The 13805-nt window shown below is 37.2% G+C and overlaps 1 protein-coding gene across 1 annotated transcript; it reads left to right on the plus strand.

The window, feature by feature from the left end:
- The first annotated feature begins 5989 nt into the window (after nucleotides 1–5989).
- Nucleotides 5990–6922, plus strand: LOC101646847 (olfactory receptor 4Q2). Its single transcript, XM_004698424.1, has one exon. It carries the CDS (start codon nucleotides 5990–5992, stop codon nucleotides 6920–6922), a length of 933 nt encoding a protein of 310 aa, XP_004698481.1.
- Nucleotides 6923–13805: the final 6883 nt, after the last annotated feature.

The following is a 13805-nucleotide window of genomic DNA, read 5'->3' on the forward strand; positions in this document are numbered from 1 at the left end:
TATTGGCTGTTAACTTTTTTGTTATGTCTGGCTCCAGTATCCCAATTATACTAAAATTGTTTCTATTCCTAGCATCACATATTTCCCTCAGGTTTTCTTCAGCTTCTTTGATTATTCTATTTGATTGTCTTTCACGTTTGTTGAGTTCTGCTTTGCTAACTTTGAGGTTACTGATGATTCTTTGCATCTCCTAGACTGTTGGGAGAGTCTTTTACCATTTGCTTTTTTTTTTTTTTGCTATGTCTTCCCTTAACTCTTGTGTTTCCCTTCAGTAAGTGGACTCTATCCCCTCAATTTTTTTATCCTTTATTTTGTATCGATTCCCTCATATCCTGTATTCTAAACAGCATTCTGAAGATTTCTTTCGGTGGTGGTACAAAGTCTGCTTCTTCTATTTACATCATTAGCTTCAGGTCCTCCTCAAACATTGCATTTTGTTTCTCTTGCTTTCTTGTAGTGGCTGCTGATGTGGATTGTTGTCTGCATTTCATTTTGGTGGAGTTTGGCACCATTTTCCTGGGAGTCCAGAAGCCCTGTGTTTTCCTTCTTAGAGCCTATTAGGAATGATTCTAAGGACTACCTTGAGGCAGCTATATTGTGGGCTTGAGCTGTGTCTCTAACTGAGATTGTCTTTCTCCCAAGATAACTGGAATTATCTATTTAGAGAACAATGTGGGTGGCTCTCCCAGGCAGTGTGGGCGGAGTGATCTCAGACAGCAAGGGTGGTGGTGGGCAAGCCAATCACATGTAGCATGGGCTGGTGATCACAGGCCACATGGTGTGTTGGGGAAAGGAGCTACTCAGGGGACTTGGGTGCAGACCAGTCACAGGCTCTGATGGCTAGCTGCAGTGCCTGCTCAGTGTAAGCAGCAAAGGTGGTACCGAGCAAGCCGGTAATGCACAAGCCGATCAGTATTCACCAGCTGCAGTGAGGGAAGGAGCTACTCAGAGTACCTGGGTGTAGAAGGTTATGGGGGGTACGTATTTAGTTGGTAAGTTGGTGAATAGGTATTGTCAAGGTGTGGAAGCAGATTCTAGAGATTGTGGCAGTTGGGGTGTATGATGGGTATATTAATCTACCAGAGTCCCTTATCAACCCTCTAAATTATGAAAGGGAAAGTACAGAACTTTAATTATATGTATTTATAACAGAAAGCACTTTTATAATAATAGATTGCTGCTCAACTCTGAGTTCTCCTCTCTTTATTTACACTCCCAAGGTAGATATAGGTTATTGTTCTGGGTGCCCCAGTAAGGAGGGACTTTTTTTGGGTAGGGTCAGTGCAACCCAGTTTTTGGTTTGGGGCAGGGTCAGTGCAACCCAGTGTTCTCTGGCTACCTTATCCGGGATGGGCAAGATCGCTGAATAACCCTGACGTGATGAGTCGTAATTCCTGTGGCAGAGAAAGGAGCCCTGTTTTCTTTCTCAGAAGCTAATGAAAATTGGTCTAGTGACTATCTTCAGCCAGCTACGCTGTGAGTTCAAGTGGGGTTTATGTCTCCCTGGGGGCTGGCTCTCACCCTAGAAAGCCTTCATTTGGTAAGTTAAAGGAGGCTGTGTGTTGCTGATGTGAAGGGAACAGGTTCCGGAGGTTATCATGGTGCGAGTAAATGAGGAATTTAGAGAATATACCAGGGTGCCTTGTTGACCCTCTATATTATGTAGGGACAGTGTTCGGTTGTTTGATGTTTTACTGCCTTATGGTCTTATAGGGTGTCAGAGATGGGGTGAGGATTCACGTTAGGGGGATGATTTGGTATCTGGTATGGCTGTGAGAGCTTTATTCTTGTGATTTGAGTAATTATCTTCAGAGAATATGCTTCTGGTGAATCAGGTCAGATGAGATGAAGTTTGTTTGCTCTTTTCGGATGGTGGAAGTGGCCAAGGGTGGACTAGGGGGATAGAGTCTATTTCTATCTTCTTCCTAAGTAGCCTATGGGATGGAGTATGGCAATGTCTTACTCAGGAGGCTGGTGTGTTATGTGGAAGACTTGTTTTGCTGACTTACTATTGTGTGGCCTTCAAACAGTCTTTCAAAGACTCTTTGTGAAGTCCAACCTTGTAAAACCTGTTTTTTAGCCACGGCTGCTGACTTTAAGCACGTGGTGATTTTTCTTGGTTTGTTATTTTAAAGCTTTGTTAATGTACCAAGCATGTGGTGGCTCAGATTCAAAGTTATGTAAAGGAACACAGCATTGTAATGACCATGTTAAAATTCTTTTGTGTGTTTTGTCTTGATTTTTAGGGGCTTGCAGCATGTCCTGGTATGGGGGCTGTAGTGTGCTCTCCCACAGGGAAGGGGGATTAAATTGGATGAGTGGGTTTGGGGTTCACTGGGTTTGCATTCTCCCAGTTCCCCTCCAGCTAACTCTCATGCAACTCCGTAGGCTGTGCTCCAGGGGTCTGTGATCTGCCTTAGGTAAATGACTCTGGGTCTTGTAATAGGTAGATGCCACTGCTCTCTGATTGTAGTAAATTTTTATCTATTTATCTTTCATTACAAAATTCTGGCAGGCAGTAGTAGGAGCTGGTGGGAAGGGCAAAAGGGATGGATAATGCAGTCCCTCTGTTCTTGGGTTGGGAGTGGGGTACAAAGCCCAAGAATACATGAACCGAGAGGGGAGCAGAGAGGGAAGTGCCTGAATGTGCTCTCATTGCTGGTTTTCAGAGGCTCTCTGGGGGCCTGGGATTATGACCCACACTTAGACAGCAGTCTGGGGAAATTAAAGCATGCTGGCAGGTCTTGGATCTTGGGTGCAGGAAGGGGTAGGGAACGCAATCCTACTGCCCCTGGCAAGGGGAATAGAAAGCCCATGGGTAGGCACAGTGAGTTAGAATGCTGCAGAAGCCCTTGAATTGCTCCTTGGGTGAAAATTATAAGGGGAGGTCTCAACCACAAACCCTAGGACACTGGGATTCTATTTATAGCACCTGGCCTCCCAGTATTGGCCTCCTTACCTCTTAATTTTCTGATCTAGCCATGGCAGCACAGGGTGGGTGAGTCTACCTGGTTGCCATCTTCCTGGAAGTCCACTCATGATTTTTATTGAGTACTCGTCAGTCAAGAAAATTAGATTGGGATACAGAACATAAAAATATGAAATAATATTCACAATGTGTTGTTGAGGAATAAAATAAGATGGTAGAAAAATACATACGCAGAAGTAGAATAACATGTATTCAAGCTTTTAAAATATCAGCTTGTCTAATTGTCTCTGCCTTTCTCTTCCTATTTCTTTTCCTACTCCTCCTTTTCTATTTTTATGTTACATAGTTCTGTAATGTTTGAAAAAATAAGATGAACTAAAATCTGAAGTCAATAGCCCTTTTTAAGAAAGGTATTCCGGAAGGAGAAAGCAGCACAAAGTTATAGTTTTAGGAGAAATACAAATCGTCTGTAGTTAAGATTCCTTCAATGTTGTATTACTTTTCCCATCAGCCTCAGACTTATGGTTCAGGAGAACCCTTACCTCACCTCAATAAAACTCAACTGTTAGCATTGTATCCATCATATCAGTTTGCTTCTGTTTCCTTTCTCATCCAATGCTTTTTACTATTTCATCACACCATCCCGCCAATGCACTTGCATTTTTACATTCCCTGGTTTCTGGTAAGACGCTGTGATTAAAGTTTTTTAATAATTCCCTTTGCAATTTGACAGTGAGTACCTGAATCCCTACGTCCCTAAACATCAAAAACTCTTAATGATTATTATTGTAGCCACAGGGTTCCATCCAATTTTATTTAGCTTCTTGACTGGGCTGATTATTTAGTATTAATGTGCTAGGCATCTGTGACTGTAGGATCTAAGAATCCATACATTACAGACAAAAGGTATGTAGTTTGCCTTAAATTCTATTAAACTGAATGCCTTTCTTCATGACCATGTCATCTTTATCCATCTATCATCTATCTGATTCAGTGTCTCTCTCTACCACAGGGTCAGAATTAAATGCTATCTGTGGTCTTCTTAGTGCTACATCTACCTGAATATGCAAGTGACATTTAGTAATGCATCAAACAGTGAAGTTTAAAAGGGCTTTAAGAATTATTGTTAAAGTTAGAAGTGTTTATCTTGTATTGGGGGAAAGAATGATTTTTCCCCCATATATTTCATGCTTCTAAATTTCAGTAATAAGCATGAATTATTTTGTCAATCCACCCAAAACTAATACATAAAAGTTAATGAATGGTATGTTATTTCTTGGAAACAAAAACAAACTTGCCTTTAAAAAAATTCTGAAGTTATTTAATGTTGTACTTAGACAACAACTATTAGTTTCAAAATAAGGTATATGGGTTGTATTTGAATAAAATTTCACACTGAAATTTTTAATGAAACTAAATAATAACTAACTTATAGAAGACAAATAATTCCCACATGTCCCAAATTTTTATATAAAAAGAAAACGTATGCATGGTTATAGTTTTACAGGCATTCACTTCCAGTTTATATTGTTATCATAATATAACTGAGTTCATTGCCATAAATTGAAAATTATGAATAAGAAGACAAATCCCAAAGTCAACATCACCATTTATAAATATTCCATAGTCTTTACTGTTAGTCTAGTTGCTTGTATAATTTAATTTCCTATGTTTATAGATTTATATTTCATATATAACTGAAACCCCCTTTCCTTTATTATGTAATAATTTCTCTCATTAAAGACACATTTCATTTTGATAAAATAATATAAAAATGTGGGCTTTAAAAAATATATATTTAACTATTCTATTTTTTCCCCATTAATTTTTGTTTGAAATTACTTTAAAGATTTTGTTCTGAACAATGTGATCAAATGAAAGTATACAGCTCACGGATTTAGAAAAAGCAGAAACTGAGATACACAAAATTTTTAGATTCTAAGATTCTAAGATTTAAATTATGAAGTATATCTTAATTTCTCAAAATATTGCTCTGTGTGTGGCAGAACTTGACTGTGGAATTTCACTCAATAGCAACTCTCACTATCCCCCAGAATTCTAAATGAAATATAACCCATTTCACATCATACAGTAGCATGTGCTTGTCATTCCTTTCATGGATGTTGATAAAATATATACCAAACATATTTAAAGGAATTGCTAATTTGAATTTTGGAGATGCAATTCCTTTTTCTCACTTTGGTAGGATAGTCAAAACTAGCAGTTATCCAAATGCATTCAAAGTGATTCTATGATTATCTTTAGACCATGAAAAGTGTAATTTTTGCCAATATGCCCATAAGTATGATTGAATATGACTAACGTATTTTACTGGGGGTTTCAAAAAGTTTTTGGAAAAAGATTCCATTATTTTTAACTTAATTTTTCTGGGATGTTTTGAAGTCTCCTGGTATAGATGATAATAAGTTAGACAACCTAAAAATTAGGTAGGGGGTCAATGAAATAGCCATAGGCCTAATATCTTTCTTCAGTCATTTATATAAGGAGACTCCCACTCAAGCTAGTCTGATTGGAATTATAGGTTTAATAAAGCAACTTACCCACCTATGTTGTATGATGAGTATACCAAATAAAACCTCTGCATCCTAAGGTCTGTTCACTAGAATCTTACATTTCTCTTGACATTCTCCCTTCATACTTTTTCTAAAGATTTTTATATTCTAAGTATTAGTATCTAGGGAGAAGGGTAACATATTTCTTGAGATTTCATGTTGAAAGGAGAGAGAAAGAAAGTTTTGATTTATAGAAGAGAGAAACTAGATTTAAATGGCCAGGACCAAGTGACTTAATGTTCCAAAGCATCTCATCTCACTTCATTATTGCCTCACGATTGGAGCTGATTGGTAAGTACATATAGTCATAACAGCAAAGGATAAAATAATTTCTTCTAGCTAATCAGTCAGTATCTATTTTACAGAAAATATATCTTTTGCAATGAACACATTCTTGAGATTGGTATAAAATAGATCATTCCTTTTTAATGTTAACTAATGTCCTATTTTTATTTATTTATTTTTTATTTAGGTGAAGTCAGGTCAAATGGATAAAAACCAGACAGAATTTGTGAGAGAATTTGTCCTGGCAGGCTTTTCCCAGTCACCAAGCATTGAGGCAGGGCTCTTCGTATTATTTCTCTTCTTCTACGTGTCCACTTGGGTGGGCAATGTCCTTATCATGCTCACCGTGGCCTCTGATAGCCAACTGAATTCATCTCCCATGTATTTCCTGCTTGGCAATCTGTCTTTCCTGGACCTCTGCTACTCAACTGTAACGACACCAAAGCTTCTAGCTGACTTCCTTGATAAGGACAAGCTCATCACCTATGACCAGTGCATTGTGCAGCTCTTCTTCCTGCACTTCGTAGGGGCCGCAGAAATGTTCCTGCTCACAGTGATGGCCTACGATCGTTACGTGGCGATTTGCCGCCCCCTACACTACACCACTGTCATGAGTAGAGCATTATGCTGTTTTTTGGTCGTTGCTTCTTGGACTGGGGGGTTTGTGCATTCCACTGTTCAGACAATTCTCACCATCCATCTCCCTTTCTGTGGACCAAACCAGGTGGACAACTTCTTTTGTGATGTTCCTCCTGTCATCAAACTGGCCTGTGCAGATACTTTTGTCATTGAACTGCTAATGGTGTCTAACAGTGGGTTGATCTCCACCAGCTCCTTTGTGGTACTGGTTTCTTCCTATACCACTATCCTGATCAAGATTCGCTCCAAGGAAGGAAGACAAAAAGCACTCTCTACCTGTGCTTCCCATCTCATGGTGGTAACACTCTTTTTTGGACCCTGCATTTTCATCTATGCTCGGCCTTTTTCTACTTTTTCTGTGGACAAGATGGTATCTGTGCTCTACAATGTTATCACCCCCATGCTGAATCCGCTCATCTACACTCTACGGAACCAAAATGTTAAGTCAGCCATGCGAAAGCTGTGGGACAGGAGTGATCTTACTAGGAAAAAGTAAGAGATGGGAGAAGCTGGAGGAAATTGTTGAAGGTAGAGAATACGAAGTTATAATGTTTTTCTTTTTTTTCACTAATGAATTAGTAGATGGTAACCCAGATTTTTAATTTTCTTTGATTAAGTAATAATACTCATATATTTATTTTTATCATTTAAATGTGAACTATAAAAAATAAAAATAAATAAATGTGAACTATAAGAAAAATTGTCATATCAAATTATGCTGTCTTCAACCTTTTTTTCTTAAAGCAAATCTTTCTGCTATCAGTTTATCTCCTTTCACGTATCCATTTATTTGCCCACATATTATTACACTCTTTGCATTCAGACTATTAGAATTATATACAAATACAAACCATTGTTTTCAAGCTTTCTAGTCAGCTTCTTCTCCACCTTGATATGGGCTGTACGCTTTTTTGTTCCAGGTGTATCTTATTTTAACTAGCTGTTTTCAGTTAATTGATAACAGATTTGAATGTATTTCTTGCTTCCACTAAATATTTAGAGATAACAAATAATAAAATGAATTAAAATTCACCTTTATGACAATCTTACAATTACAAACTAGATATATTAGCTTTCTCATATCACTACACTACTTATTATCCAGCCAGTAGTGTAACTGAAAGGGCAATCGACTGATGGTGTGGGTTCAAGCATCTCTTTGGATCCCAAACAATGTGTATTTTGACAAACAATGTGTATTTGACAAACAATGTGTATTTGGACAAATTAGTTAAATGAAGGGACCCTTAATTTCCTTATTTGTAGCATTCATGCAATCATGCGTACCTGTCATAGAATGAACACTAACTGTTATAAAGACTAAAAATAACAATAAAGGTGAACATGTGTACTTTGGTACATGGTACATGTGTACTTTGCCTGACTCATAATAGAGTCAGGCAACAATAATTTATTCATTGAAATGACTTTTATCAGTGATGATAAGAAAAGGGTGATAAAATGTTAAATCACTTTACTTACATTCACAGGACACCCATCTGTCCACGGCTGCTTGTGTTTGAATGTTGTAACACATGCATAATATGCATTCATGGAATTTTCTCCTTTATCAGTTATTAGAGATGATTTTTACTGCTGTCATCATTATCAAAGAACACCTCACTGACAATGGTTTTATGCTTAGAGTTAAACTAAGCCTCAGGCACATGTTTGCTTATTGCCTGCATCTAATGGTATATTAAATTGACATTCAATGTCAGAATAAACTGAATTAAATGAAATGTAAATTGAATACACAAATAGTCTATGGATTATTTTAATGTTTAGAGCTGTTTTTTAGTCAGTGGATTATATCCACCTAAATTGGGCAGCAAAGAGAACATAAGGTAAGAATGTTTGATAAATTCTTCAAAGGTTGAAATTATGTTTTTACCATCTTCATATACCTAAAGTTTACTAAAATGTCCTTAGTAAAACATATAGCATAGAAATCCAATTAAAAATGTGTAGAATGAATAAAGGAGGTTGTTAGATCTTCTTTGAACAATGTAATACTTATTGTTGTTGGTTGTTATGCCAAAGAGTTAACTTCAACTCAGTGATCTCATGGATAACAGAGCACTACCTACAGCATCTTCATTATCCTTTTGTTTGCATCTACTGCTTTGGCCACGGTGTCAGTCCAACTTAGAAGGCTCCCATTGCCTTCACTAGTCATCTGCTTTACCAAGCATGATGGTTTTGTTTTTGTAGTAACTGGATGTTAATAATTAGGGAGGAGATCTTTTTGCCATCTGGAGGAGTAATTGTACAGTAAGAAACTTCATTGAGATGTAGGAAACTCTCTGAAAGATTTTAGAGAAGCAAGAATTGACCAAGTCTTTTTACATAACTCCTCAATCCTATATAAACACAATAATGCCTTTAAATATGCCAAACCCCCAATGTCAGATAGATAAATAAGTAAGGTGAGTTACCAGTTAAGTATTTCATCCCATAATACCCATAAATCATATGATTTCATTTATAAAAAGTCAACTTTGTAACCAGAAGGCTATCTGAATTCTCAGTCTGCATTTTAACATTACTACCAACAGATGATGTGACTGAGGTTTAAACTTGAACAGAATTATAGCAATTGAACATACAAATAATCCAGTTGATTTTGCAAGAAATTACTATAAAAGGTTAATTTTTACTACCACAATTTTCCACTAATCACAGATATATGGAAAAAGTGACACTTGTGAATGAAAAAAATCTATAATTCTTTAGCATTCTGGGAAGAGATGACCAAAAATACACAAAATAGTAATTAGTCTTAGCATGTGTATAATATAAAGAAAATACTTTGTGAGATAAATTAAAATAAGTGTCTAAGGCAGCTAGAAACAAGGCAATAGCACTCTTTGTATCTAAGGACATACAACTTAGTATTAGCACTGATTTGTTTTCATCCTTTTGAAAGGCTGTTTTTATTTGCAGTATAACATTAAATGCTGTGAAAAAGAAGGACACCTTTGTATTAACAATAATGAAGCATAAAGTTAAGAAATTTATAGGGTAGCATATCTAATACTGATATATTTCATCTTTAATACACTATCTAATACTCTTATTCAAATAAAAAATATAGCTCGTAGTTTTCAAAGAATCTTGTCAATTTTGACCATGTCTAACTCACTCTGCCACGAGGATTTCTTCTATTTACTTATTAAACAAATATTGATTTTTCATCCATACAGCAAAACTAGTGTGGGTTACAAGCCAGGTCGTTTCTGTTTGTGGTGGTCATAGTGAGGAGGGCATCGCTTCAACATGAGCTACCATTATTCGTGGTGAAGAAGAAAGGGGATGTGGCAAATCTCACACTGACCTATGAATCTTATTCTCATACTGCATTGACCAGCTGGATTTCATCATTAAACTCAATACTGGATTAAAATAGAAAACTTTCTGTAAGATACACGATTCAAGATGCCAGCAGCAGGGTTAGAACATCTGTGTCGGCTGAGATTTGTGAATGTTACAAAATCTCTTATTAGAACCATTTTCACAAAGAAAACCTGCATTACTGAAATTTTCTAACATCAAGAAAGAAGAGCACCAGCTTTTTATTCTGTTTGTTTTGAAACTTTTTTTGGTGACCTGAGTGAAGGTTTACAAAACAGATTATTAGTTTTACGGTCAACAATCACCACACCTCCCATTGCAATGCCCTGTTGCCACTATTTTTCCTTCATTTCCCTCTTGTTGAATAGTGTTTCCCGCTCCCCCAAATAACACCTTTCTACCTTCTAGTCTGAATAACATTAGTTTTGCACAAACACTTTCTGTGAATAAAAAATAGAGCACAAGTTTAATTATTTTTATGTCACCAGCATGCTTTTAATTTCACAATTTGATAAAATGTTATAATAAAGGAGATTCACAGAACAATCTCACACAAATGAACATGAACATGTAAGCATGTGGACATTTAGATGAGCTGGAATGCAGTAATTCTTAGCAAGATATTAATACTTTATTAACCTACTGGTATATTAAAATATAATACAACTGACTAACTTGTATTATCCAAGGTATGTAATGTTAGTTTAACATTTTAAAATTAATTAATATGATTCACATTTGCATATTGAAAAATGTAACAAAAGTATTCAAATTAATTTGACACAGATTCAGCTTCAAAATAATTGAAAACTATCAATAATAAGGAATATGATGTAAAACAATACTTTATCTGATAAAGAATGCCAGTACAAATGCCTAAACAAATATGTTCCCTGATACGGAGAATTTTGAAATGTTGAAAAAATTTACCTTGAGACAAGAAGAATGCATGGGCTAGTCATTTCAATTCAATATTGTATTGACTGAGACTGGCAGTCTCAGTCAGTGAGGGTTAACAAAATGGTATAAAAATTGTAAGTAAAGGAACTACATAATCATTACATACAGATGACCCATCTGTGTATATAGAGAATTCAAAAAAGCCTATAAATATTAAATGAATAAGTAATGTAGCATGATCATTGGATAAAAATGTCAATAAAGGAACATTTTGTAGATTTTTGATATTAGGACAACATGAGTAGATGTGCTTTCCACTAAGTACAGATAAAATCAAAGCATATAAAAACCAAAGAGATGTCTGAATGATAGAAAGCAGACAGACCAGGTAAGGCTCTCAAGATCGGAGAGACAACATGATAGTGAGTTTCTCGATTTTTTGCTTTTATCTCATGTAGTTCAGAGTGGGTGTGGGGGAAGCTAGCAACCTGGAAATTCCAATAGGCCCAATTACAGCTAGCTCTAAGAAAAATGGCCCACTAGGAGAACAAGGTAGGAGACAGTCACCCCAAATAGAAAATTTTGTTTTAAAGTAAGTGTTCATACCAACCAAACATCACAAAAGACTACTTCTCTCACCCTCACTCCCAAAATGTGGCCACCTGCTTAGGTCAACAAAGACAGAGGCGAGAGTATAGACTTCCACTTGAGAATATAGACTTCCACTCTTCTCCTCACTGCTATTCCTAGAAAACATTTTAAGGCAAAAGAACAAGCTCTGCTGATTGGAGCAAACGTGCACAGTTAAAGCAACCAATGTTGTCAGATTCTGTTGAGTTGGTGCTGACTCATAGAGACAGCGTGGACAACAGAACTACAGACTGCCAGGCTCAGTCTACAACATTCCGCTGCTATTCAAAAGACTGTCGCCGACCTTTTTATTTTCCCAGAAAAAAATTGCTAGGTTCGCTTCCTGTCTTTCTTAGTCTGGAAGCTCCACTGAAACCTATCTACTAATGGTGACCCTACTGGTACTTGAAATATAAGTACATAGCTTCCAACATTAGGTAACAATCATTTTGAGTTATAGGAATGCAATTTCCCTAAGAAGACAAAGACAGAGTATAGATAAATCTGGAAGGAAGCAAGTAAGCAGCAGAAGAGTTGGTGGGCAAGAACTTCAGAGACTTAGGAAGCCACAGGGCAGGAAGGGAGGTAGAACTCATCATCATCAGTACTAGTTCTTAGTACAGAGGTTCTCGACTTGTGGGTCACGAACCCTTTGGGTGTCAAACGACTTTTCACAAGGGTTGCCCGATTCATAACAGCAGCAAAGTTACAGTTATGAAGTAGCAATGAAAATAATGTTATGGTTGGGGGGGGGGTCACCACAACATGAGGAACTGTATTAAAGGGTTGCAGAATTAGGAAGGTTGATAACCCCTGACTTAGTAATTTAGGTTGGGGTCCCATGTGGTGTGTAATATGTGTAAGTCTCTTTTACATTAAGCTGTGCTGTACTTGTTATTACTCAACAAAAAAAAAAAAGAAGAAGAAGAAGAAAAGAAAGAAGGAAAAACAAATTCATTGCCATCAATTAATTCCAACTCATAGTTGACCCTATAGGCCAAAGCAAATCTGCCCCTGTAGGTTTCTGAGGCTAACTCTTTGCAGGAGAAGAGAGTTTGGTCTTTCTCCTGTGGAGGAGGCTGGTGGTTTTGAATTGCTGACTTTGTGTATAGTAGTAGCTCCTTGGCTTGTAACCACGGTACTGCCAATGCTCCATGTACAGTATATGCTGTTAGGTGCTGTCAATTCGGTTACTACTCATAGCATCCCCAGGTGTAACAGAATGAAAGAAAAACCGTTCAGCCCTGCACCATTCTCATAATGGTGTTATGTTTGAACACGTTGTTGTAGCCACTGTGCCACTCTATGTTTTCTAAAGTTTTCCTTTTGTTTTTGTTCTTCTGACTCTCTATCCACAATGATGTCTTGTCTCTCCTGATTACATGTGCCAAATGACACTGTCTTGTTAGCCATCCTAACTTCTAAGGAGTAATCTGCTTGTACTTCCTCCAAGACAGATGTTTGTTTTTCTGATAGTCCACAGTATATTCAACATTCTTCATAATTCAAATGCACCAATTTTTCACCATTCTTCCTACCCAGTGTCCAGATTTCCCATGCATATAAATTGCTTAAAAATACCACAGCTTGTCTCAGGCACACCTTAGTTCTCAAAGTGATGATTTTGCTTACTCTATTGCCAACTTGAGACTATTAAGAATGAAGGAGTGTCAATCAGATCACAACTTGATGACCTCATTTGGAGGTACTAAGCAAATAAATAGCTTGCTGGAGGCGAGACATACACTCATTCCCTGCAAGACATTCCTGTTGACAAGGCACATAGAGCTATTCTGATGGCAGCCAGCACGTTGGAACTGGGGGAGTCACATGGAGACCCACACCTGTGCTAAGATGCTTCCAAGGCCACTGGTTCCACAAGACTTTCCACTAACTGGCCTGTGATTTTCTTGCACGCAGTGTAATTGCATGTATCATGTCAGTCTGAAGAATTTACAGACTGGCATTTTTTTTTCATATAGTCCAGCTTGTGGGATTATTTGGTCAGTATACACAGTGAGTAAATATTGTGAAAGGCTACAACTCTGATGTATACCTTTCCTAATATGAAACCATTAAGCAACCCCCTTTTCTGCCTCTAGGTCTATGACCACGTTTTCCATGAGCAAATGCTTAATGTGTTCTGGAATTCCTATTCTTCTCAATGTTATCCATAGTTTTTCTTATCCATACAGTCCATGATATCTCTCATGGCATGCCCTCTTCTCAAACAGGCTTGGATTTCAGGCAGCTCTATTATGTAGTACTGTAAGCAGTTGATAATTTTGCATTCTGCTGAGTTAAATTTCTTTGGAATAGGTACAAATATGGATCTCTTCTAGTTGTCTCTATATGTCTAAAACTCATTGCCATCGAAGAAAGCTGATGGTGCCCGGCTATCAAAAAATATAGCGTCTGGGGTCTTAAAGGCTTGAAGGTAATCAAGCGGCCATCAAGCTCAGAAGCAACAAAGCCCACATGGAAAAAGCACACCA

This window comes from Echinops telfairi, unplaced genomic scaffold, assembly GCF_000313985.2.
Source record: "Echinops telfairi isolate 266 unplaced genomic scaffold, ASM31398v2 ScPeMD7_18;HRSCAF=68, whole genome shotgun sequence".
Taxonomy (NCBI): Eukaryota; Metazoa; Chordata; class Mammalia; order Afrosoricida; family Tenrecidae; genus Echinops; species Echinops telfairi.